Below are 25,965 nucleotides of genomic sequence, written 5' to 3'. Positions count from 1 at the left end.
TGTTTTCTAAACTATTAAACAATTGAAAAAAAATATTCGAATTGTTATAGCTCTTAAACAAAACTAACTTTCTACCTATGTACCTATATATCTATACTTATGTAATGAATTGTGCAGAGATTATACTGACTGTTAGTTAATATGTACTTACGTATGTATATAAATTGATGACAAAAGCTATGTGTATACCTATTTACACATAGGTAGGTATTGTATACCTACCTACCTATTGTATAACATTTGATTAAGTTGATTCGACACATGAGTTACCACGGGCCATAGATATTGGCGCTTTGAAAAATTTTAACCATTCCTTACATCACCAATAAGCTACCAACACCGGGAACAAAGATGTCCCTTGCATAGAAACCCTTGATCATTCACTCTTCAAACTGTAACCCAACAATACTAAGTACCTACTACTATTTAGCGGTAGAAAATGTGATTAGTGGGTATAGATAGACGGGCTTGCACAAAGCTCTACCACCAAATGAGTGTATGAATCGCATAAATAAACAGGCAAATTAAATTTTCTCTGCACCAACCGTAATAGGTTACTGGGTTCCTACATACGTAACACAGGTTTAGTATTATCTCATTCTTTTGATTATTAAAAATCTATACTTCTTTACTAATATTGTAAATGTGAAAGTAACTCCATCTGTCTGTCTGTCGCTCTTTCACTACCAAACCAATGAACCGTATTTGACGAAATTTGGTATGAAACTAACTTGAACTCCAAAAAATGACATAGGCTCCTTTTTTGCCTCACACCTAATTGCCAACACCTAAAACACGAGCGAAGCCGCGGCGACAACTATTATTAAAAAAAAACTTTTTAAAGTATGTTTTTGGAAATATTCTAACATAATGTCAAGAGAACAAAACAATTTATTTTCTAATGCGTTTTTTTTCTAATAGCCTATACATATATCTGTTCAGAAGGCGTCGTCCCGCCCCTCGAGGGCACGGGGTTGAGTCGACGCTAGCAGGCACCACTCTTAACACTGAATACTCCTTGGTCTCACTTAGCTGCGGTCGCCGCGGCGCGCGGACATGGCGCGTGTGTTGCGCCCACCGAGCCGCACGTGAGTATTACTTTACTTTCTAACAACTTTTTGTGACAGAATTTCTAACGCTGAATTTATCATATGTTATATAAAAATACGTTTTTATAAGCCCTATAGGAAAAATAGTAAAATATTTGCTTTGAGAAAATCTTTTTCTTTTTTACTAATGGGTTAACCTCGGTTAAAAAGCATAATTTACCCAAAATTACCCGAATGGTTTATTTAAATAATTTAGTGTTTAAAGGAACATATATCACATTTAGTATTTTTATAGTTTATTTAAAAATTACATAATATGCTGTAGGTATAGACTATAGAGGTTGTTTTACTTAGGAGGTCGCGAGTCAACGCATCACAAATTTGATTGCAATGGCAATCAAGTTTTATTTCATAAAGACGAAATGGCGTTAAATAAAACTTAAAATCAAATGACTAACTTTTGTTAATTTTTATTATAATAAGAATTGGTACTTATTACAATAATAATAATAATATAAGCGCGTTTCAGTCGAATAATTTCCATTTCTTACTTTTGTAAAGCGTATTTCCAATTATGTAGTTCCGTAGATTTCGACATCATATTTAAGTACAGCAATACCATCCCCGTTGAAAGCAGTGGCTCAACTAGGCGGATGAATTCCCCGGTTCTATGCTTTGAGAATTTCCACGTGGTTTTAATGTATAATTAATTTATCAACATACTATTCATATGAATATGTCATATAAGTATTTTGTAAGACATCAATAATTACGCGACAGAATTCGAAAACGTATCCAAATTAATAACAATTCTTTTACTTTAACATTTTTTTATTAAAAGGGTATTATTTAAAAAAAAAACATCTATTGATACACCGCACCACCGTGCCCTATAGTACCTACGCTACTGCTTAAAAGAAAATACTTATTATCGACATAATAATCATTTGTCATGGGATACATCAAAAATCAACATGTGTTGCTTTACCTTTTTTTAATCATAGTGTAATTAAGGCTTTAGTCTAAATAAAGCCTTTATTTAACTCAATTACTAACTAAATCTTTTGATTGCCCACAACGTCACAACTAGTAAAAAATGTAGCAGTAATGTAAACTAAAAGCAATAACTACCCATAGCCCCATTTCCCTAGAGGATGGTTCACCGTCTTCTGGAGAGCTTCTCTGTTAATATTCATCCCGGCTACAGTAATGATTTCATTTCACCAGGGTCAAATCTCTGATATAAATTGCCATTCGGATATTGTAATTTCTTATATCTCTCCTTGTAACTAACTTCTTTTTTTTTATGAATACTACGACTATCGTTTATCATTGAAAAAAGTTAAAAATAGTCACCAATAGTTATTCCTTTATCGGACTACTAGGCGCAGGCAAAAGTTTCATCCATACGTTGTTAACATACCCAAAATTCGAACCAAACGGCTTGACAGCTCGTTTTTGGTGAGAGTCGGCAAAATTTGGAATGACCTGCCTGGGTCTATTTTTCCTGATGAGTTAAACTCTGGAACCTTTAAGAGTAGAGTGAACAGGTTTCTTTTGGATGGGCGTGTACCACCTTCGTCTTCATCTACACTTTCCACCAGGTGAGATGGAAGACAAACACCTATTCCACTACAACGATAAAAAATAAAATAATTTAAACTGAATGTAGGGCAAATATTAAAGAGAATTATTAATAATTTTATCTTATAATATATCTTTTTTAAAGTCTCTTTTGTATGTATGTACAAATGTACTAAAACTAACACAATTTAGTTCATGCGAAATTGTATTTTCACCGACAAGAAAATGTGTAGGTACAACGTTTAACAAAGAATGAAAATCAGTATTGTAGAATAATTCCAAACTGTTGATATCATCTGTTAATAAAGTAGTCATTTTCTTCGCATTGGGATAGCCTTACACTTCTCTGTAGGGAAACCCGGATAGTATTAGAATTACGAATAATAAATACATTTATTTACATAAGAATTATTAATACTAAGGCCTTTGTTATTCACAAATACAATTCAAATTAGTTTTTGGACTAATCATCACCGCGTGGAATGGAAGCAAAAATGGAAAAATTTCGCCGTTGAATCGTAATCGATCCTCATTGTTCTCTAATCTTTCATTGGACCCTTTTTTTAAACATAATAATTAATTGTTGTTTTATTAATAAAACTAGTTTGATTTGAAATTTCGAAAAAAAGGGATAAACGCTTTCACTGGCAGATAGTCCTCCTCCTCAAAAATGTTTCGGGGAGTACTTACCTCATGCAGGGTACAATGACTCACTGTGATATTGCTTCTATAGTTTTTGGATTAAAACAATCTTTATTAATTATTGAGAAGCTTTTAATAAGTAGTAATCGAAATAGAAATAATATCTTTACAATATTTTTAAATGATGTTCTAGTTTCGCGTTACTGTGGTTCCATTGGACAAATAGCACATACAATCCAATCTGATTTGAATTTTGCAAAATTATAATTATCAAAACATTCTACACAATAGTCTCCTTTTTTAATTTAGCTTTTACAACTTTTCATATATTATAATGTATATATATCGACTTTAAATCCTTACTCCCTTTGATTTGAAATCCTTGGGTAGCTTTTCTTTTAGAGGTTTTATAGTCACGTTTTCTTAATATTCAATTTCAGGAAAACTTTAACTTTATTTTTGATTTCTGTTTTATTGGTATTTTTCAATTCTTTCATATTTATGACAAAAAAATCTTTGTCTTCATTACCAACGCCTTGTACTTGATCGCCAATAGGAAGCATTTTGTCTTGGTCATTTGATGTTAAAATTCAGGTTCAGCGGTCACCTAATACTAGTTCTCCAGAAAGGCCTTCATTATCTAGCATCAATCAAGTACTCAGAATAACTATCTTGTTGTTGATCTTTTTATGCCCTTTTCTTTATAGTCAGTTTTTCTAACAGTAAAGAATTTTCAGTCCAGCTGATGTAGCGCTGGTCCACGCCTGGCTTTCGCTCATATTTGGAAGATATTTCACCGTGCAATAAAAAACCGATAAATAATTTTTAAATAAAGGGATACTTGCCCTATTTTTTTTTAAATATAAAAATAATTTAACAATAAAACGCAACAGAACATCTAATTTAAACTCCGAAAATAAAACCAAAACGATACCGACACAAGCAAACATAAAAAAAAACCAATAGAGAATACTCACTAATATTATTTCACATCTTGCTTCCAAAGCAATTTTCGCTTACAAGGACGAAACACGTGCACCATATTCTACAGATTTCATGGCCTTGGAATTCATAATCATTCGGACAGAGTGCTTCTCATAATAGATGAGTTCTCATGCCAAATATATCTTGGGTATAGCGCCTTTTAAGCCGAGGCATCTATCTTATTAATGCAACCATCCGGGTTTTAGCCTATATCTCGATTCTATGCTTTGGAAGTAGGTAGTAGTTTTTATCGCCTCTTTCTTCGACAAATGAAAAAATGACATCTGACTTTCGAAGGAGCGCTTTGATATTGATTTGTTTTCTAATATATTACTAGTTTATCAATTACTTGGTTGTTATATGCAGACACGAATAATTTTGAGAGTTTTTTTATAGAATGATTTCCTGAACGAAATAAAAGGTGTAGAAAGTACTGATTAATTTCTCGCCTAGGTTACCGGAATTGTGATTAAATGGGGAAACGCTAATAACAAGAACCACCTTACCATTTTAGGCACGAATATGAGCCATTTTTAATTTTATATGTACTCATATAAGCGAGGATTCATTAAAAAGTTTTATTAAATTTGCAATTTTAAAACTTTATTTTCCCCTTATTTATTTGCCTAAGGCCCGTCAGGCAAATAAATTTTCCTGATGGATAGTCGGTGCCCTGGACTAGATCTATTTTTAAAGTAGTTTCGTAATGATGTGAAGATAAGTTCATTGTCCCGTTTCAACTTGTAAACAAAACCTAATCTTTACTCTTCCAAATTAGAACGCAGGACGATAAAATAATTTTTGTAATTTTATACCAGTGTGGTAGTAGGGTTTCGGCCAGGTTTGTCGGGGTTGGTACAACGCTTTCATCATTTATTCTAATGTCAATCTTTATTTATTTGTTCACGGGGAGAGTGAGCCAGTGTAAATATTGTACTATTATCACTATAAAGTTATTGTTTTATTTGACTATCAATTACCCTGTATACTAACTATTGTTACAGAGTATTCTAGTATAGAGCGTTCTCATACATAGCCTTTTAGCGTACTGTCAAATATAGAATATCCTATTAAAACTACTAATAACAAAGACAACGAGATTTAGACATAGCCATTTTTGCTACTTTTTACTGATTTGATATATTCCTAAAAATTATGACATCATACTGTGAAGAAATGAATTCTGAATATCCGAAATTTTTAATTTACTTCTTAGATTTATTTTTATTGATATTAAAATTAAAGTCCAAACACAAATGGGTCACTAATGTTTTCTCTAATACATATATTTTTTTTGTTGTAGTATTTAACTAAAAAAAAACTACTAAACACATATGCATAAAACTTATATCACAAGACGCAGATCTTTTGTATAGTATACTTTGCGTTTTTTTAGGTTCTAGTTGCCCCGTTTTAAATTTAGACTAGTGGTTCGCACGCGAAACTTCTCGTTTATTCAACATATTTTTACAAATTTCAACAAAGTTTTGTTTTGATTTCATTTCATTGTAAACTGAAGACGAGGTTTTACATTTTTTTTATAGAGCCAAAGCGCAGCTCTCTACCCGGCCAGTAACTTTTTAAAATTAATTCTTAATTAAATTGTAACAATTTAGTAAATTACAATAAAGAATCCTCTTTAATTTTTTGTACTTCTAAGCCTGAGGTATCTAAAATAAGGCCATAACCGATCTTTTATGTGCAGCTATCGTCCCATAATCACTGGGACAAAAAACGGCTTACGCTATTAATATATAAAGATCGTTAAGTAAATGACAAGCGCGAATTCATTTTGTTTTAAAAAATAAACAACCTCATTTATCAAGTTACGATGTGTGCCGTCAAAATTGTAGAATCAAATTTGTCAGATATTGGGATTCAATTTCGATGCCAGCCTGTAGAGCTGTTATGATGACGTAATGGTTTTTCGCGGGAATTAACGTGGTGCCAGTGACAGCTACTCTGCTGGTGGAGATCGAGTGCGGACTGCAGGGTTGATATTGTCTATAGATTTTATTTTTAAACGCCTACTTTAATTTACGTGTTCTGTTTTCAAATACCCATAGAGGTCAATTTTTTTTATGTCACGTGGTTTACGGTATTGAATATTTCGAAGTAAAACGCAACGCAATGCGTAAGCATTTTAATACAATTAAATTATTTTACAATCAAATTATTGAAATGATGTTATTTAATATTTATCATATAATATAAATTATACATTCATATTGCTGATTTTAATTAAGAACGTATATTAAACACTACATACAGCCTTGTAAAATATTTTGCTCAAATCAAATAAAAAGTGTGAATTTTAATGATTCTATCATTAAAATTCAAAATCATTAAATTTATTTTAATATGAAATTACAAGTATCGGTATGTAGTACTCGTAGTAAAATATAAAATAAAATAATAAACATTAATTTTGTTCAACCCTACACGTAATTCGTTGGTCAGCTGGAGTGGTGTCCACTGTCCAGCGAGGCGCTCTTTATAACATTTGTCACTCCATACGCCATATCCTAATGGAGTGGACTCAAGGACCGATTATTCACTCCTTATTAATTAAAAGTCAAAGGTCAAGTGCTTGTCGCCCGTACGTGTTACGATCTTTATAAAATCTTATTTTGTCTTTTTTTATAAGACTATAATGAGTCAGTTGATAGAACTCGTAGATCCCGATCGAAGATTGCAGCTTGTGATCCAGGCAACTTAGATATAATAAAATATTCCCGTTGGCGCTTATTATAAAATTGATAATTAAAAAAAATATGTTTGATTAAAATTGTTTTTGTTCAGCCTGTGGCGGCAAATCGACCGTTATTAGAATGTCGCTGAAGACCCCGACGCCGGGCGTCGGCGAGCGCGAGACATGGGGCAAGAAGGTGGACTTTTTGCTGTCCGTCATCGGCTTCGCTGTCGACCTTGCCAACGTGTGGAGATTTCCCTACCTGTGCTACAAGAACGGAGGAGGTAAGTTGAAACCAATAAGAAATTTTATTTTAAGGGGTATCACCCCAGGTCGTCGATGATCCTAAAATATGAAAGTTGTTGAATTTACTTTGTATAACAATTTGTAGAAAATGTTATTCAGTATAATTGTATTTAATACCATTTTTTTTTCTGGACAAGCTATCGCATACGAAACAAGTCATTTCCGTTTTAATAACAACCTTTTATACGTTACACGCGTTTTTATAAATTCTTTTATACGTTGAGTGTAACAGATCTTTAGGGCATATTCACTTATCCCTGCATTATTACGTTATCCCGACTAAATCATCGTGTAAGAGGTGCGCTGCGGCGAGGTGATGAAACGCCGGCATGAATGCTAAGTGCCCCTTACCGCCTCTTGCCACCTCTTACTACCTCTTGCAACCTCTAACCGCGCTAATTGTCGGTCTGTTTCCGACTTGAAAGACGTATTCACGTTTATACCAAACGAAAAATACAGTGTGTTCTCTTCGCATAGTATCAGGATATTTTGTTGTAATGGGTATAGAGTTTAATAGAAGATATAAAAGGCCGATATTGGGTGGAATGACTGAAAACGCATAGCTTGAAATTTAAAACAAAGTAATTAGACTTTCCAATAGCGAAGCCACTTCGATAATACCGATCAAAAATCTTTTAGCTCTGTTATTATAACGCATTTAGTTTTAATAGCATTGACATATACATACGTAATTATGTATTTACTTATATGTATATGTACTTAGAAATTCGAAGATATTTTTTTTGACTATATGGCTTACAAATAATTTTAGTTTTATTTCTGATTAAAAGATTAAACATAACTATAATACCAACACGTTAAACACAAGTGTATATTATGTTAAACTGTTATACTAATAACTTTAAAAAAAGTATTATATGTTTCGGGATTAAGTTTTTTGTAGGTGTGCGTGAAAAAAAAACATTTCCATTACGTCTTTTGTACGAAAAAGATATGAGTACCTTTTATTTTTTGATAAGTACTTTTATCATGGGCTCTTACTTATGAATCTTGTTACATATAAACTACTATTTTATTTATAGCCTATTCCACAACCCTGATCTAATGCGGGATAGTTTATACAATCGTGGAAGATTTTCATCCGCCACCGTGTCCTTACGATGTTTTCCTTCGCCTCCAAACACAATTTGAAATATAAAAAACAAATTTAACACGTGTCATGACACATTAATGCGGTTGTTCTTGCTAGTGCTGTACAATGTTCTAAACACTGAACAATTTCGTCTCGGTCGTATAGCAGTAAACAACTTTATTATGCTTGAAAAGTGGACAAGTTTTGATACAAACCTATTTCACTCATAGAAACACAAATACGTAATAGGCGTCGAAGTTACAAGCCGATATAAGTTGGTATTCTCGAGGTGTAATTCTAATTGCTCAGCGACTGGTGGAGGACTCTCGAATGCTGAGTCGATAATGACACTTGGTGCTTTCGTGCCCGAGCGTGAGTGAGTCCATGCTTAACATCGTCTAAAGTCCAATTGGATGCTTGCATTCTGGATACGATATTCGTTAGTTGTGTTTTGTTTAGGTTGAGTTAGTTGCCTCTTGTTTAATAATAATAGAGCCTTTTATTTCCGAAACTTACACTTTACAAAAGTTTACAAAGGAATTACGTTAAAAGTAAATATTTCTACTAAATAATGTCTCTTAATTCGGTATGCCTTACGGCAAAGGCCTCCTCCAATTCTTTCCACTGCTGCCTGTCTGCTGCTGCTCTGGTCCAAAAGGGTCCTAGGGTCAATTTTAGTTCATCTTCTCATCTTCTAACTTTGCGACCTTGTCTCTTGTTTACTAATAAAAATAATCATGCTTTCTTACTTGGATTTATGACAGAAAGGGATGAATGATGTTCATTTATTTCTACTGTATTACTTAAAATTGTAAATACGCTATTTACTTTAATTTGAACTGTTTAGTTTTGTAACAGTAATATCTGATATAAATTCCAATATGTTTAAGATGGTTAACAAGACCGAAGCCATTTTTATAAAATTATATTTTTATCGTAGTCAAATTCCTGTATTTTAAAAGTAGGTACTTAGTACGATAATTCTGTGTGGTAAATTTCCCAGTGTTCTCGTTAGCACGGCACTTCGGCTAACTGATAATCCACTTATACAATAACAAGATAACACTGTGGTATAATGTTTACGCTTTTACAAAGGGATCAGAAAAAACATTGAAATTATTTCTATAGTAAGATTCAAAACCGTTAAAGAACGTTTGTATGCTAAAATTGTTATGACATTAACGACTTTACTAGTGAAAGCACGCTTTTGAATTGATACAATTGCTTAAAGGCCATTTTAAAATGAAACATTTATAATATTAAAATAAATAATTTGTAACAATATGTTTATGAATAAAAATCGCCTCAAAATATTTTTGTAATTTTATTCTTGTTAGCTCGAGAGCTGCCTTCATGATCCATAATTCTTTACGGAATGTTAAAAAATATATACCTACACATATTGTATAAAAATAAATTACACAAGAGATGAATTTAATTTTTTTGATATCTACACGTTAAGGAAATCATTTGAACGTCAAATTATTAGTATCATGGGCAATTTTCTTTAAAATTTCATAATATTATTCAATCAACGAATTTGTGAGTGAGTTGCGATAAATGCGTTTATTTTTCCGTATGTGTGGCAATTTTTATCGTTTTACGGTTCCAATGTTTTTAGACAGTGGTGACCATCGTGTCTATGTTGACCTTTGAGGAAGTCAATTCTGGGTGCAATTGAGATGAGCTGATTAATATTGAAATAAGTCTATCTTTAGATATAATACGACACTATTCCACTTTACTACTTATACAGATTCGTTATTGTTAAAAACGCCATATTTCCGCAAATCTTAAATGAATATATATACCTAAATTAATATTTGAGGTCTATACGTAAAGGCATAAGATTTATACGTTTTGAATTGAAACCAGAGTAGTTAAGCACCACTGAATTTTCAAGTGCTTAATTTGTGTTTACAATTCATCACGAGTTCGTCGGTGAAGGAAAACATCGTGAGAAAACCTGCATGTGTCCAATTTAAACAAAATACTGCTACATGTGAATCCACCAACCCGCAATGGAGCAGTGTGGTGGAATACGCTGCTAACCTTCTCCTCAAAGGGGCAGGAGGCCTTGGATCAACAATGGGAAATTTACAGGTTGTAACTATCTATATATTTCAAAAAAATGTTAGCTTTTTACGCTACTTTTCAAAATTAACTTTAATTATGGCAAATCTCACACTCCTATTCCGCGCGCACAATTGCTTAAAACGAGATCAAAGTTTCCTTTTCTCGTATTATTATATAGATTACTAGTTGCCGCCCGCGGCTTCGTTTTAGGAGCTTCTCTCTTGGAGTTCAAGATTGCTTCAGCCAAGTTTCATCAAATTCGGTTCGGTTTCATCAAACTAAGCAGCAAACAATTAAAAATAATTTATTAATAAGCTATACGTTATTATAATATGTATGTCAGCCTAGATCGGTAGATATAAACATATTAATCTTTTTAATAAACTCGAGTGTATAAACGGAAATGAATCGCTCAGTGCGTGCGCGCTAGCGGTCTCCCGGCTAAATGTCCGTTTCTGATGTGTCCGGAAATAAATAAATGAGCTTCCTTTGTTTGATCTTTGTCTTTTGACAACGAGCAACACTACGCCGACGACGCCAATTTATGCATTAAAAAAATAAATATAACCTTTTATAAAAAAATCTGTATTGAATATTAGGTTTTAATTATACGTTGACCTTTGCTTAATTTATTAATATGAAAAGTTCCGTTTACTTTTCCATTTGTTTTAAATGAAATATACAATCGTAGGTAGTATTTTTTGCAATTTAGTTACCTATAACAGCATTTTTTGATTAGCATACATAATGACAACAGATTTAAAAAACAATACTTTCTGCTATAGAAATCCAATAACAAAACTGATATAACCCCATCCATTTTAGTTCTATCATTGTTTAATAGGCATTTAACCGTTTACAGTCTATTTATTTACATAGAGTAAAAAATATGTATGTATAATAATTTATCGTATAATTTAACGAGCGTTCTTCTAAGTATCAAAAATCTCATATTAAAAACAAAACACGAATGTTCTGAAACTACCACAAGAGGAACGAAGTTTCTACATTACTAATTACATCCTTCTCGTTCTTCTTTGTACCGCACCGACTCTTTGGGCGTCCAAGAGCCAGTAATTGACAATCAGAAAGCTCCCTTTACACGACGCTTCGAGAAACTTCGTTAGCTACTCGATGTGCAGGAAAATTAGTAACGCAATAATGGGGGTAATAAGGTAATGGAGGGGGGTCATCTGGAGCCGATAGTCTACCCCAGATCTAATTAAATATCAATTCTATATCAATGTTATCTTGTGATGTCCCTCAAAGGGTCATCGCCGGAAATTTATTTAGCGGCGCTTAAACGCGTCGGTCGGAGTGAAATTGAATTTCGAATAGTTATGAACTTGAGGCTTTGAGAGCGTTGCGTCGTGTCATGTAGGAATTTAAATGATAGCATATATATTTACATTGATAATGTCATTTTAATGGAGAAATTTTAACTAAGAGATGACGATAAAATATATATTTTTATAATATAGCTTATAAGGTTGTTCAATATTAGTGTTTTACTGTTTAAGTAACAATCGATAAATATGATTTCAATTCACGCAAATAAATAGTAGCAACTTCAGTATCCAGAAAAAAATATAGAATAAGTTCTAAATTTTTTATCGCTTATATTATTCGTACATTGAATACATGAAAATGACAATAAAATGCTGCTAACACATTTAAATTGTCAATATACGTGATAATATTCTACGTCAAAAAAAAATTTACCTAAACCTATTTCTTTGAAATTATTGTACCTATCGTCAGTGATTGAATTCCAAATTTTTTTCAATTCATAGCTACTACGTTACATTAAGCTTTGGAATATCAGTTATGTGATTAAAACGAATCATTTCAATAGGAGGTTATGCTGCGTAATCAGTTTTGAAATTTCGTCCAGTAATTGGTTGGGCCGGCACTTCATCATGCGACCTAGACGTCCGTCACGGCTCGTTCACACTGACATTTTGAGTACGTAATGGAAGGTATCGTAATTGATTAGGCTTTATTTAATAAATATCAACTGATATTCGTTTGTTTTTGTTATCATTACATAGCATAAACAAAGTCGCTTGCCGCTGTCTGTCCCTATGTATGCTTAGATCTTTAAAATTACACAACGGATTTCGATGCGTTTTTTTTAATAGATAGATTGATTCAAGAGGAAGGTTTATAGGAATAATACATGCACAATATATAAGAAAAACACTGATAACTTTAGAGGTTTCTAAGGTGATGTCGTAAATTAACACAGTTATTCGCTTACATTGCAAATCGTCGTTGCGCCTGCAATAGTCGCTTTGTTTTTTTGCTTATTTATATATTTTTATTGTCATTTTAATTGTTCTTTCAATGTATGTAGCTTTCGATATATGAAAGTCACATAGCTAAATTTTAAAACAATTAAACTATTGAAGTTATCACAAAACTGTTTTTACAGTACGTGCGTATAACTGAAATAACGATTAAAACGGCATAACAATTTAAAATAAGAAAAAAAAACTCATAGCGACTTTTGCAGGCGCAACGACGAAATGCTGGCTCAACCCTACGAGTTAGATCAAAACAATGTACTACAATATTGTACACTTTAAAAATATCTTCAAGAAAGTCAGCGATGGTCTATAGGTCTATCTCTTAGGGATAACCCACAATAACTATTAATTATCCTTTACTTTTACATTGGCATTAATGGCATTAATCCTTATCCAATTAAGTACTTTAACTACATTGTGCATTTAATATAGATCAATATGGCCTTTCACAGCATGAAATTTAAATGAATATTTTCGAAAATATAACAGATTTAAAACGCAGGGACATAGCGGTTTGTATTGTATAACGACTGAAAAACTGTGAACGTTGTAAGACAAGTATATTTAGTAGCAGCATTGCACCCGTGTGAAACAAGGGCGGGTCAGTCGCTACTGATATTTAGATGTGGTTTCGTGACGTCAGCACATCGCCTTTTTAGTTGTAAGTACTCCCTATTTGGCATGATGACGAAATCATAACAATTTCTTAATAGATTATTATAATGTATTAATCAGTCAGTACGAAGTAATCAAATAATTGTGACGTATCCTAAATAAAATATATTATTTCTTCGGTGCTTGAGTTTTGGCAAACCTCATACCTGGATCCGTCTCTAAATAATATACGCCTCTGTATCTCAAGATAGCCTGTACGCCAAAGTTTAGGATATATCATTTTGTCTTACTTGCATTGCTTACTATATTGATAGTATAGCAGTCTGTAAATGATGCCTGGCTAAGGATTTAAAGGCTTGATTATTCTTTAGAACTTATATTTAGGCTTCGACCTTATATCGAATTGCTTCAATGCTGGTTGGTGGATATTGCAATGCCCAAGTTGAATTAAAGCATAAATTAAGCACATGAAAATGTAGTAGTGCTTGCCGGGGCTGAACAATAATTTTTCTCATGGGTTACGATAATGCTGGCTAACCACCTCGGCTCTCACTTATATTATTAATGTAAATTTCTTCGTTGAAATGTTTAGACGATTTTAAAATACATTCTGTGTATATTAATGGTATACATATAATAAATACATATAATATATATTTCTGAAACTGTCAACGCATTTGTACATCTGGTAAATCGGTAATTTAAATTTGGAAAATAACTAAGGAAGAAAAGGATGTTGCGAAAACTCGATTCCAAGGACGGCACTGCCCTCTGAATCCTTAGATTAATACAATCGAGTTGTTCGAAGTGTCATTTTGTTAAGCACACGAAAACAAATAAACATATGATCGTGACCAAGACGTTGTCACGCACTAATATTAATCGCACTAATATTAATTTTAATTTTTCATATTCAAAAGTCGTGGTGTTATTATTGGGACTGAGAATTTATATAATTATTTACTTAAAACAAACTTACAGCCAGAAGGACGGCCTAACACTAACAGATATACAATTTTCTGATGAAATCATTCAACTAATTATGTAATCAGGCAAATAAAAAATTGGGCTTCCACTTGTAAGAACTCACTTTATAAACTTTACATTTCTAAATCTTTAGTGAGATCACTTGTAGGAGACTAAATTAAAAACGGTAGCCAAATTTTTCCATTGTAGTTAGGGATATTTCTTCTATATATATGTAATGACCGAATTGCTAGGTACTTACGCGCTACGTGCTCGTACGCATTTCTGCGGCTCATATAACTACTTTTTATGGGTCTACATTAAGAATTGCTTGACCCATTGCGGCTTAAGCCCAGAATTTTGAGATTTGTAAGCTAGACGCTAACCAACGAAGCACTCAATGTGTATTATACGATATAGGGCAGTCTGTGACTGTAAAATAAAGCCAATGTGGAAGACTATAGAAAAATTGTCTGCCACCAGGCAGGAATTTTATATTGACAGTGCTTTAAAATGTCATGAATGTTGGTGAGAAGCGTCAACTAAAAAAAGTGACGTCTACAATATGTCAATTAAACGAAATTATATTTTGTACAGTTTTTATTAAATACACCGAGAACAAATATTATTAAATGAAAAATTTATGTTGCTTTAAATGCTTGTGTAAGCAATTTTACGATACGGGTCTCGCGCCTCCTAGTTTAAGTTCGGTGGTATTATTCCAAAAATTGTGACAACGACAACTGTAAAATGTTTTCACTCCAACTCGAGTAAATTGTTAGAAACACGTAAGACAAACAGAAATATATATTAATTTTATTCGTATTTACAATAATAAACAAGAGATGACCCTATAGTTAGAACAAGTGAATTGCAACATAACACGCCCAAGATTACAGGTTAAAGCCCAGCGAAGTACCGTTCAATTTTTATGTGACTAATTGGAGTCTATATAGTTCAGTCTCATGCTCAATGGTGTGCATCGTGAGGAAACCTGAATGTCTCGAACGAAATTCTGTAACATGTATACTCTAGCAGCGTGGTGGAATACGCACCAAATTTTCTCCTCGAAAGCATTTTCTCCTAGATGTCCGAAAATCCACAACAGCGCGATTTTTAAGACATTTTCTGTCTCGCACAACCACTCTGTGGAACCAGCTTTCGCCGGCGGTTTTTCCGAACCGATACGACTTGGGAACCTTCAAGAAAAGAGCGTACTTTTTCCTGAAAGGCCGGCAACGCACCTGCAAGCCCCCCGGTGTTGCAGATGTCCATGGGCGATGGTAGTCACTTTCCATCGGGTGAGCCTCCTGCTCGTTTGCCACCTTTTGACATAAAAAAAGGAGATCCTTACAAACTTTTACATAGGATAATAAAAGTAGTAATTCATCACAGACATGGAATATAAATAAATAAGAATCACATAATTCCACAGCTATTAAAGTACGTAATTGAATATTAGAAGTAATCTATTCAATCAGTCCATAATAAACACGTTTCCGTCAACGCACCGTTCTACCCGGGGATGATTTAATACCTGAAACATTTCGATGGAAATCTCGTAATGCCCAATCATCCGCGACCCGCCGGGAATAGCCGGAGATATTTCATTATCCTAAGTCCAGACGCTGGCTTAGATGGAGGAATTGAAAAATAATTTTTACAATTTGAATTTTTTTTTAATCGTCGACTATTTTAATATTACGTTGGTTCTACTTCATACTCTTTTTTGTTAAAGGAAATAATATTAGCATTAAGGTGTCTCATAAAATCAATTATTAATTAAATGAGGAATTAAAACAAATGAATTTGAGGAGTGACAACTATATAATAGTTTACCTAGCACTAAGTCCGTTTCAATATAATAACACAAACTCAAACATATATAGAAGTTGTTTTTTGCTCATTTAGTTATGTTTTTCAGATAATACTGTATATGATTGTAATCGTTTTAAGTACTACAGTAAATCTAAATCACTAAATCTCAGTACAAGTCAACTATGTTCCTAAAATGAGTGAATCGATGAACTCTTATTTAAAAAGTAGTATATACTGAACAACAATTTTCTAAAATTTCATTGTTACAAAGACATATAAATATGTATTATGGAATCGAATGAAACACTAAAAGTAACTTACAAGAAGCATAAATCTTTTAGGATAGCACACTATCAAAATCCTATTATCCAAGTTAAGCGGCGAGGAAACATTGGAACACTTCACTTTGGCCGACTTATGGAACTTAAGATGGGTTCATTCAGTGACCTGTTGCATCCGGCAATAAAATAAATCCCCTTCTCACCCCCTAAACTCAATATAGAAAGGAATAACGTACAATGTGATATATATTTTTATCATTGTTTATGCATCTCTGAATCCAAGATCACTATGAAATATTCGTTTTGGTTAATGTATCTATTATTATTTTAAAGTTAGAATAATTTGTTTGATTTCGTTTTTAATGATAATTATATAGCTTTGAGGTATTTATATTGAGTATATTTTTTTGGTTATCAAATATCAAATGAATGAAAAATCTTGGCATAGTAATCAATTGCGGTTTAATAATACCTTGAAAGGCATCAGATTAATGTTTGATAAAAGCGTATGAATCCAAGGTCTATATTTTGTAGGTTATTGAACCATAATAATCATTTTATAGATAATAATAGTAAATTATTGTATATGTTCAAAAAAAAAAAATGTCGTCCTAATTTCGGTCACGGCGCGCGGTGGCGCGGCGGTTAATCTCAAGAGAGCCTAGCCAGCTACGTAGGACATATTCAAGCGCACACACTAGTGCGCTATAGCAGATGCACTTTCTAATCCCTCACGCTCATAATCCAATGGGATTGCAAATTCGACCCAATCGGAAAGTGTTGAGACGCAGAACCAATAACTACGTGTTTTCTAAGGCACAAAAGGGTCAGCACACACTTCTAACTTCCAGACTCCGGGCTGTTATTGAGAATTTTTCAACAGAAAAGTTTAATAACATTTTTAGGTCCGACCTAGGTTTGAGCCCAATACCTCGAGATCTGAGGCCTGATATCTAGCACCTAGACGCAATATTGCTATCTTTTAAAAGTTTACGGCTAAATAGTATTGTTAAAAACAATTTCTACGTATAATACGCCTTGAACATACCGTATGTTTAAGTTTCATTTTTAATACCTAGTAGTTAGTTAGTTACGTTTAGAAACATTATTTTATATGAAATATCGTCTTGGGTAAATTGCTACTGATAGAATCATTCAAGATGTATTCTTAGCTCTTTAACGGAAGAGCCCTATTGAACAATTGTCTCATTCAGATATTACTCATCCCCGCGTCACTGTTATTAGGTACTTAACAAAATTATAACGATGTACTTCCTTACGCAAGCGATGCGTGATAATGAAATTACAATCTAATTGAAATTGCCTTAACATTAAATATTAAAATCGTTTGATCATGAAAAGAGATAGGTTTGTGGAATTAAACTAAAAGTCTGCAATGTTTAGGCTGGGGTTAAGCCTCCACTTTCCTACAAGACAAGGTTTAGAGGTTATACACTGTAAAAAATATAATAAAACAATTCCCTATACCATCAGTATGCCACCAATCATGAAGATATAGAAATATAAAGTATTTTTTGCAGTACAATAAGTATATGAGTTGGGCATAACGCCCAGATATATGATAAATATATTAAAGTGTCGACCCAAACCGGCTAGCACAAAGCGCAAAAAAACTATTGATAAAGTCGTTTAAGTACAAGAATTATAGTATTACAAATAACTGTTTTATTCTGAAGGCGTACCTACGTAGACAATAACACTTATATAGCGAAATGTCTCGAGAATCATAAAAGCTTGTTCTAAGTAAATGCGAGACTTAAAAGGCCAATTATAGCACAATTTGCTCCACTCTCCTTCCACCCTCTGAGGGAGCCAATATGAAATTATTGCCTCGAGAATTGCGATCTATGATCTGAGATTGCTTTAAAAATACGGTGAAAAAAAAGTACTAAAGAGGATTAACGATTCATTTAGAAATTATTTTCTATTCAATTTTTAAATGAAATATAATCCATTTAATAATATGTTATCTGTATTTCTTTATACGTTCCCGATGAAATAGTTGTCAATTTCTTAGTTTTCAAAGGTATGCGGTTGTTTAGAAAGTCACAACATAGTTTTATTAAGTTCCATATCGGTTTTTTTATTAATTTAAAGTATATTTACTGATTTTGATCCCTGATTATCGTAGGGGCCTTCTTGGTGCCATACTGCATCATGTTAGTGGTGGGAGGGATACCACTGTTCTACATGGAGCTCGCGTTAGGGCAGTTTCATCGCAAAGGAGCCATCACTTGCTGGGGCAGGCTCGTGCCACTACTTAAAGGTAAAATTTCATTATGTATTATTTAATAAATACAAATGTTTCTGAATTTTATTTTATCATAACCTACTAGTACTTTATTAGGGTATATCAATTCCATCATTTAATTATTATTGACGTAATTGGCAATGACAACTTTATATCTTGAGTAAAGTAAAAACGACATTGACATAACACCTGATGAGATTTTTATTTAAAAATATCTACATCAGAATCATAATCGTACATTTATTGTTAAATTACGTGATTATTATTATCTTCTTTGGTCAAAATTCTGACATTGTTATTTCGTTCTACTCTATGATTCTATCTTTCGAATTACGCACATTTGTTAGAATTAATTTCATGTATTCATATAGATATTAATATAGCTTAAAATAAAATATCCTTTATTCAATATATGTATGAAAGCACTGTGAATTTACGACCACTTCATTCAGTCCCGTATTTCTTATAGTCTTTACGCGAGCTCAATGTCTGTGCGATCTTGATTTATAGTTCTTAACTATTACTTAGAATTTATTAGAAAAATAATTGTGACTTAATATAGTTTTATGTAAGTATATAATAAAACTATTTTCTCATATTATTATTATATATTATTTAATATAGTTATTTTCTAAATTGCATATATACGTATTTATTATTTTTATTGTTCATTTGATCTGGGAAATTAAAGGAAGGCGAAAAACAATGTAATTCTATTACTAACAGTATTTAAAACGGGATATTTACCATGTTTTTTTTATTTTTATTTGGTGGAGCTCGATATTTCGAGATTATCTACGAATGTCATATTCACGATTCTCGTTTATTTTTGTATTTTGTAAAAAAACATGGTAAATATCGTGTTTTAAATACTGGTAGTAATAAAAAAAATCTTGTTAATTCAAAATCTTAATGTAATTCTAATTTGATTTTTTTTTTTTTTTATTTTATATTTATGTTTACATTTTCTGTTTTATGGTTTGAAAAAAAAAGAAATCGCTATGTATCTATAATTCCATCGTTTATCATTTTTGCCGCCATTTCTTATGTTCCCGCCACCCTTACGATATTGTTCTTGGAATAAAATAAAGATCATATCATTCGCGTCGCGGTCCTCCCAAGTCTTGCACTTAACACCCATAATTGACACCATTTCTCGGCTCCCCTTAAGTGCTCCATACGCTTTCAAAAGACTGCAGATTTGCGAGGTCGGCTTATGGCCGGTGATTTCATTTCACTTGTCACGTCTCGGCTGAGTGGCTCCGATATGATTTTGAAGAATAAAATTGGTAATGGACTGGAACTGAAAAGCTTCTAGCTTTCTCGAAACATATTTTCTCTATGAAGCGTTTCAAATACATCGCTTTTAATGTTGGTTTTGTTTTCTTAATCACTTTATCACTCTGAATAAATGTTTCACCGACGTATTTAATATTTTTTTGTTATTAACTAAGCATACAGAAATGGAAGCAAATATATGTAATGACGTCACGTTCACCAAAATACAGGCGGCGCGTAATCTGTACTAAGCTTACTTACCTAAATACTTTTTTTTAATTGATATAGCATAACTTATTAGTATTTGTTGCCTTTTTATTTTGTTTTAAATTAAATAGTTCTACAATATCTTGTATTTAATAAATAATTTAAATCCTAAGGTATTGGATACGCGGTGGTTCTGATTGCATTCTACGTGGATTTTTATTATAATGTCATAATCGCTTGGGCTTTACGATTTTTCTTCGCGTCATTCACCACCATGCTACCTTGGACCAACTGCAATAATGAGTGGAATACACCTGCATGTCAACCGGTGAGAAAAAAATATGCAAACTTTTTAAATTATATATAGACTTCTTTGTTCTTGAAAATACAGTTTTTTTTAATCCACTTCATTATATCACTCGATGAGCGAACAAACAGATCGATAATCACCAGTCACCGACATGACCGACTTGAATGAAAATGACCTCAACTATTCAAAAAACTCAATCCGTTTTTCTGGTTTGATAACGATAACAATAAATTTAAATGAAAAAATTGATTTTAATCATTAATAATTTCATATAATCAAGTTGATTGATTGATTATAAAAATCTCGATCTCTTTTTCTATTTGAATTTGAATAGACATAAGATACGAGCCATATGTTTGTAGTTCGAAGCTAATTGGGAGTCTGTAAATGTAAACAAAACAACACGTCACCACAACTCTTCAGTGCCAAACACTCCACAAACGACACCATTTACATCAGCCGCTTCAGAATATTTTAAGTAAGTTTTACACTAACCATATATTGAATATAGTTTAATACTTTTCTTATATAAAATTTTATTTTTAGTCGGGCAATACTGGAACTGCACAGGAGCGAAGGGTTACATGATTTGGGTCCCATTAAGTGGGACATGGCCCTATGTCTTCTGGCGGTTTACATAATTTGTTACTTCTCACTGTGGAAAGGCATCAGCACATCTGGCAAAGTATATATTTTTATATTAGACTAAAGTATTTTCTTTTCTGTTTGTTTATTTAAAATATTATTTCTTTTAGGTTGTTTGGTTCACAGCTTTATTCCCATACGCTGTACTTCTAATACTGTTAGTACGTGGAATAACATTACCTGGTTCTGCTACTGGTATACAGTATTACCTAAGTCCTAATTTCGAAGCTATTACTCAACCACAGGTAAACAATTTCTTTAATTATTTTGGTAATCATTTATGGAAATTAATTATAATGAACCATTTTATTCACAGGTTTGGGTCGACGCAGCGACACAAGTATTTTTTTCTTTGGGTCCAGGATTTGGCGTTCTCTTGGCTTATGCTTCTTACAATAAATATCATAACAATGTCTACCAGTATGTATCAATTGCATTAGTTCCAATTATAAGCTTCATACAATAAAAAATAACACATTTTGGAATATCTACTTCATTCGTGCTATTTTTGACAATCCCACAATTTCTAGGGACGCGATTCTAACCAGCGTGATCAACTCTTGCACTTCATTCATTGCTGGGTTTGTCATCTTCAGCGTGCTGGGTTACATGGCCCACACGTCTGGCAAGGATGTTCAAGATGTAGCCACAGAAGGACCGGGTCTAGTGTTTATCGTGTACCCAGCTGCTATAGCGACTATGCCAGGATCTACATTCTGGGCACTCATATTCTTTATGATGTTACTCACGCTGGGACTAGATAGCTCTGTGAGTAGTATATGCGACAATATTTTAAGTTGATATTTTTCCTATTAGAACCCTTATTTATTTTACCATTTGATTAAAGTGTTTCTGTTTATAATGGGTCCTCTTTTATAAAACCATTATTTATTTCAGTTCGGTGGGTCAGAGGCGATAATAACCGCTCTAAGTGACGAGTTTCCTCCAATTGGTCGACATCGAGAACTATTCGTGGCCTGCCTCTTCACTCTCTACTTCATCGTCGGCTTGACGTCTTGTACTAAAGGAGGCTTCTACTTCTTCCAACTGCTTGATCGATACGCAGCTGGCTATTCTATGCTTGTTGCTGTTTTCTTTGAAGCAATCGCTGTTTCTTGGATCTATGGTATGTTATAGTGGTAATTGTAAGGTTTGATTGAACCATTAAATTAATACTATTGAAGTTAACTTAAGTTTGACAAATATTCATAAGAGTTTAAGTTCTTTAATAATATTTTATTTTGTAAAAACAATGTATCTTTTTTATAGATGCCTAACCATAATTTTGATTTTGACTTTGTTTGGATATGGTGAAAGTATATTTAGCGTTAGAAATAAATGCAAGGTTTTAGTGTAACGCAAAAAGGTTTTACTTCCGTCACGTGCAAACATAGACTTTTATTTGCGCTTCATATAGTTTTTTGACCTAATTGTGACATCAAATAGATAGTTCTTGCGATTTCACGCTACTGCTGAGCCCCAGTGGGTTGTAGCGTGATATCTGTTTCCATAAATGAGCTACCTAATGGCAAAATATTTTTTAAATCTTGAATTCAGCATGTTCAATCAAACAAACAAACTCTTCAGTTTCCCTAATATAATACAGTATAAATTATAAATTTTCCTAACAGGTACTGAGAGATTCTGCGAAGATATCCGCGACATGATTGGTTTCCGACCTGGTCTGTACTGGAGAATCTGCTGGCGTTTCGCTGCTCCTGCATTCCTCTTATTTATCACTGCGTATGGTCTTATGGATTATGAGCCTTTACAGTATGATAACTACGTTTATCCATTCTGGGCGAATGCGCTTGGCTGGTTCATCGCAGGTTCTAGCGTTATTTGTATACCCGCCGTGGCCATCTACAAGATCCTCACTACTAAAGGAACTTTCTTAGAGGTAGGTGTTTCTGATCAATAAGGTTTTAAATAATTTCTAACTTTTCTCTATTCTACTTATGAAATGTTGGGTATAATGAAAATGGTATATATGTTGAGTAAGGGATACTTAAATAGAAAGTAATTATTATTTTTTCTTTCCACGATATCTACTGAAATATATTGCAAATGTAAAACGTACTTAGTAGGTTTGGTTTATTTTGAGATGATGATGAGATGGGAGAATTCAAGATTTAAGCATGAATAACGGGTTGAATGCAACCATGATGGCGTATGACTATAAACTATGACAGACATGGGTCACTATGACAAAATCTACGGGTGTCGAAAGAATTTCAAAGTCATGTTTTCATTTGTTTTATTTGCTCATACTCAGTCAATTAATCAATCAATGAGACATTAAACTTGGTGACATTTACTTATTATTAACAGGAGACAAGGTATTACAACACTTTTATTTTTCCAGCGTTTGCAAATCCTGACCACACCGTACGCAGACACGGAACACAGCGCAGTCCACAACGGTGTGGTTGTGTCGGAGAGTGGTGGCGTGCGGCTGTCGTCCGCCGTCACCACCCCCGGCACGCCGCCCGCGGCCACCCCCTCCGCTCCCTCCGCACTCTCTGCGCGCGACCAGCCCGCGCTCGTCTGAGCGACGCTCTCCTTTGACGTCTACTACGTGTAGATCGTCTTTTATGTGCGACGTTAATACTTAATCCGCGGTCTCTTGGCGCAGTGACAATTATATTTGTCTTATGCGGCAACAATTGCTGATTCTAACGTCGCTCATAATTAGTATTGTATAGGCCGTATAGGTGTCAGAGGGAGGAAAGGTGGCGGCGTTTTATGCTTAAACTATTTGTGGGAAATGGATGTCACTTACAGCTTACCTTAGACTTTAAAAAAGAGCTTAATTGCTTCGTTACTTATAGCAAAATTCTTCTTCTTATGACACATTATGTTATGAGGATTGAATCGCACCTACTTGTGGTTACAAAAATAGGATCAGTTATATCTTCCAAAAGAAGAGTAGGCCTTTTGTCTCTAAAGGAATCAAAATCAGAGAAAATGTTGTTTTTTTAGAATGAGAAAACAGATGGGATTAAAAAATATATACTTTTGAAGGTATTAAGATAAGGTAAGTTCATCTCTTTGTTATTTTAATCGTGTTAATAAGTTTATAAAGACAAAAAGAGCGCTTATCTTCCACCTTTGGTATATTTTGCTTGGTATTAAATATAATATTAATTATCGAATAAACTTTAATAAATAATTCATCAACGAGTAAAATATATGTACCCATTAAAAAAATGTATTAACTCCAGTATTGTAAACTTATAAGTTAGGTTTACTATTCTATGGAATGTTATGGTATATGGCAACATAAAACGTATACGTCACAGACAATGATCTATTGTACCCGTGTTAATAAGATTACACAACAGAATACCTGTAGGTACCTAGGTGTAGTCTGTAGAAGAATGTCATAAATAGAACACTATTTTTTTTAAAGTAAGTATCGTCTATCATAAGGCTAATTGATTAATAACTTTGTCTTTATCATTGACGAAGACTTAAAGAAAAAAAAAATGTCTATGATTCATATGTTTATATGATGTGTACGTGTATACGACCTAAGCTTATTTATTATTATTTTACACATTTCTGCTATTTACTTTCTGTACAAAATCCATAATATCGTAATATTTTAATGTTTTATATAGGTGAAATCGGTAAATAATCTTTAACATTATATTGATTATTATTCGTAATAGTGTTAACGCAATTTGTCTAGCGTAGTATAAATTTGCTTGAATTATTTATACTTAATGTAATATAATATTACAATTTTTGTAGAATACAATTTAATCACTTTCAAATTTTAAAAGATATCTTAACGTAAATATACATTTATCTTAATAATGAATAGTACTAATAATAACAGTTATTAGTTTAGTGAGTAGAACTTGCATAGTCAGATGCTTACATTTATATAATATAATTATTACGTGTGGAAGAGTAATATTAGATTTTAATTAATAAAAATACTAGTAAAAACATTTAAAACTTTCGTAATATGTATATCCATTTTATACCTTACATTTGGGTTTCAACCGCGCACTTTTTTGACAAATTATTGACGTTTGTTGTGGTCACGAACGGGCTGACCATTGACTTTCGAGTTTCAACACGAAAAATGCAACTCTCGGAACATCGCGCAAAGTATTAAACAAAGATATGAACGCGGTTAAACCTCAATATAAGGTATATTATATAGGTTTTATTAAATGTTATTCAACTTACAACACAACTTATAGGCAATATGTCGCTTTCCTTTGTCTAATTAGCAAAATTTTAACAGATTCGATATCTATTCATATTTAGATTTAAGTCTGTATATCTGGTTAATTCAGCAAACCGTCGATGTTTTAGATATATGTAGCTATAATAATTAGTTTTTCATAGACAAGTCAAAATATGAAATATTTTTTTTTTTCTCATTCTTCAGAAACTTTTCCACTAGAAATATTTATTTTAATTATATTGTGCTTATAAATATTCTATTACATCCGTTCTTAATTCAATTTTATTAGTGGATATTTTGACTTGTCTATGAATAAATTCTTAGCCGAAGAGCAAAAAGGTTGACGCTGGAACAATTAGTCTATTTTATGAGTCGCTACACAGATTCCTGAGGGTAATATAGTTATTTTTAAACTGTACTTTATGATCCTCGCTGTTACATTTAAAGGCTTTACAGCAAGCGCTACTTTGAAAATAATATTAAATATTAGGTTCCTATGTGTTTCGAATGCTTTATAATTTAAAACCAATTTAAAAAAAATAACATTAAAAGGTTAGATAATTTTATTTATTTCTATTTGTGAACATTTTTTTATTACATATTTCTATATTTTGATAAGGTAGACGTTCTTTTT

The 25,965-nt window shown here is 32.8% G+C and overlaps 1 protein-coding gene across 1 annotated transcript; it reads left to right on the top strand.

Moving 5' to 3' along the window:
• Positions 1-1,031: 1,031 nt before the first annotated feature.
• LOC125064491 (sodium-dependent dopamine transporter) lies at positions 1,032-24,752 on the top strand. The gene is made up of 12 exons (XM_047671563.1): positions 1,032-1,088; positions 7,062-7,235; positions 18,568-18,702; positions 20,346-20,500; positions 20,845-20,960; positions 21,029-21,167; positions 21,238-21,372; positions 21,444-21,547; positions 21,658-21,895; positions 22,025-22,253; positions 22,759-23,027; positions 23,493-24,752. The coding sequence occupies exons 2-12, from the start codon at positions 7,091-7,093 to the stop codon at positions 23,676-23,678; spliced, it is 1,851 nt and encodes a 616-aa protein (XP_047527519.1). The 5' UTR covers positions 1,032-1,088; positions 7,062-7,090; the 3' UTR covers positions 23,679-24,752.
• Positions 24,753-25,965: the final 1,213 nt, after the last annotated feature.

The sequence above is a fragment of the Vanessa atalanta genome, chromosome 6 (genome assembly GCF_905147765.1).
Source record: "Vanessa atalanta chromosome 6, ilVanAtal1.2, whole genome shotgun sequence".
NCBI lineage: Eukaryota > Metazoa > Arthropoda > Insecta > Lepidoptera > Nymphalidae > Vanessa > Vanessa atalanta.
The sequence above is the reverse complement of the archived record's forward strand: the minus strand, read 5'-3'. Positions and strand labels throughout refer to the sequence as shown.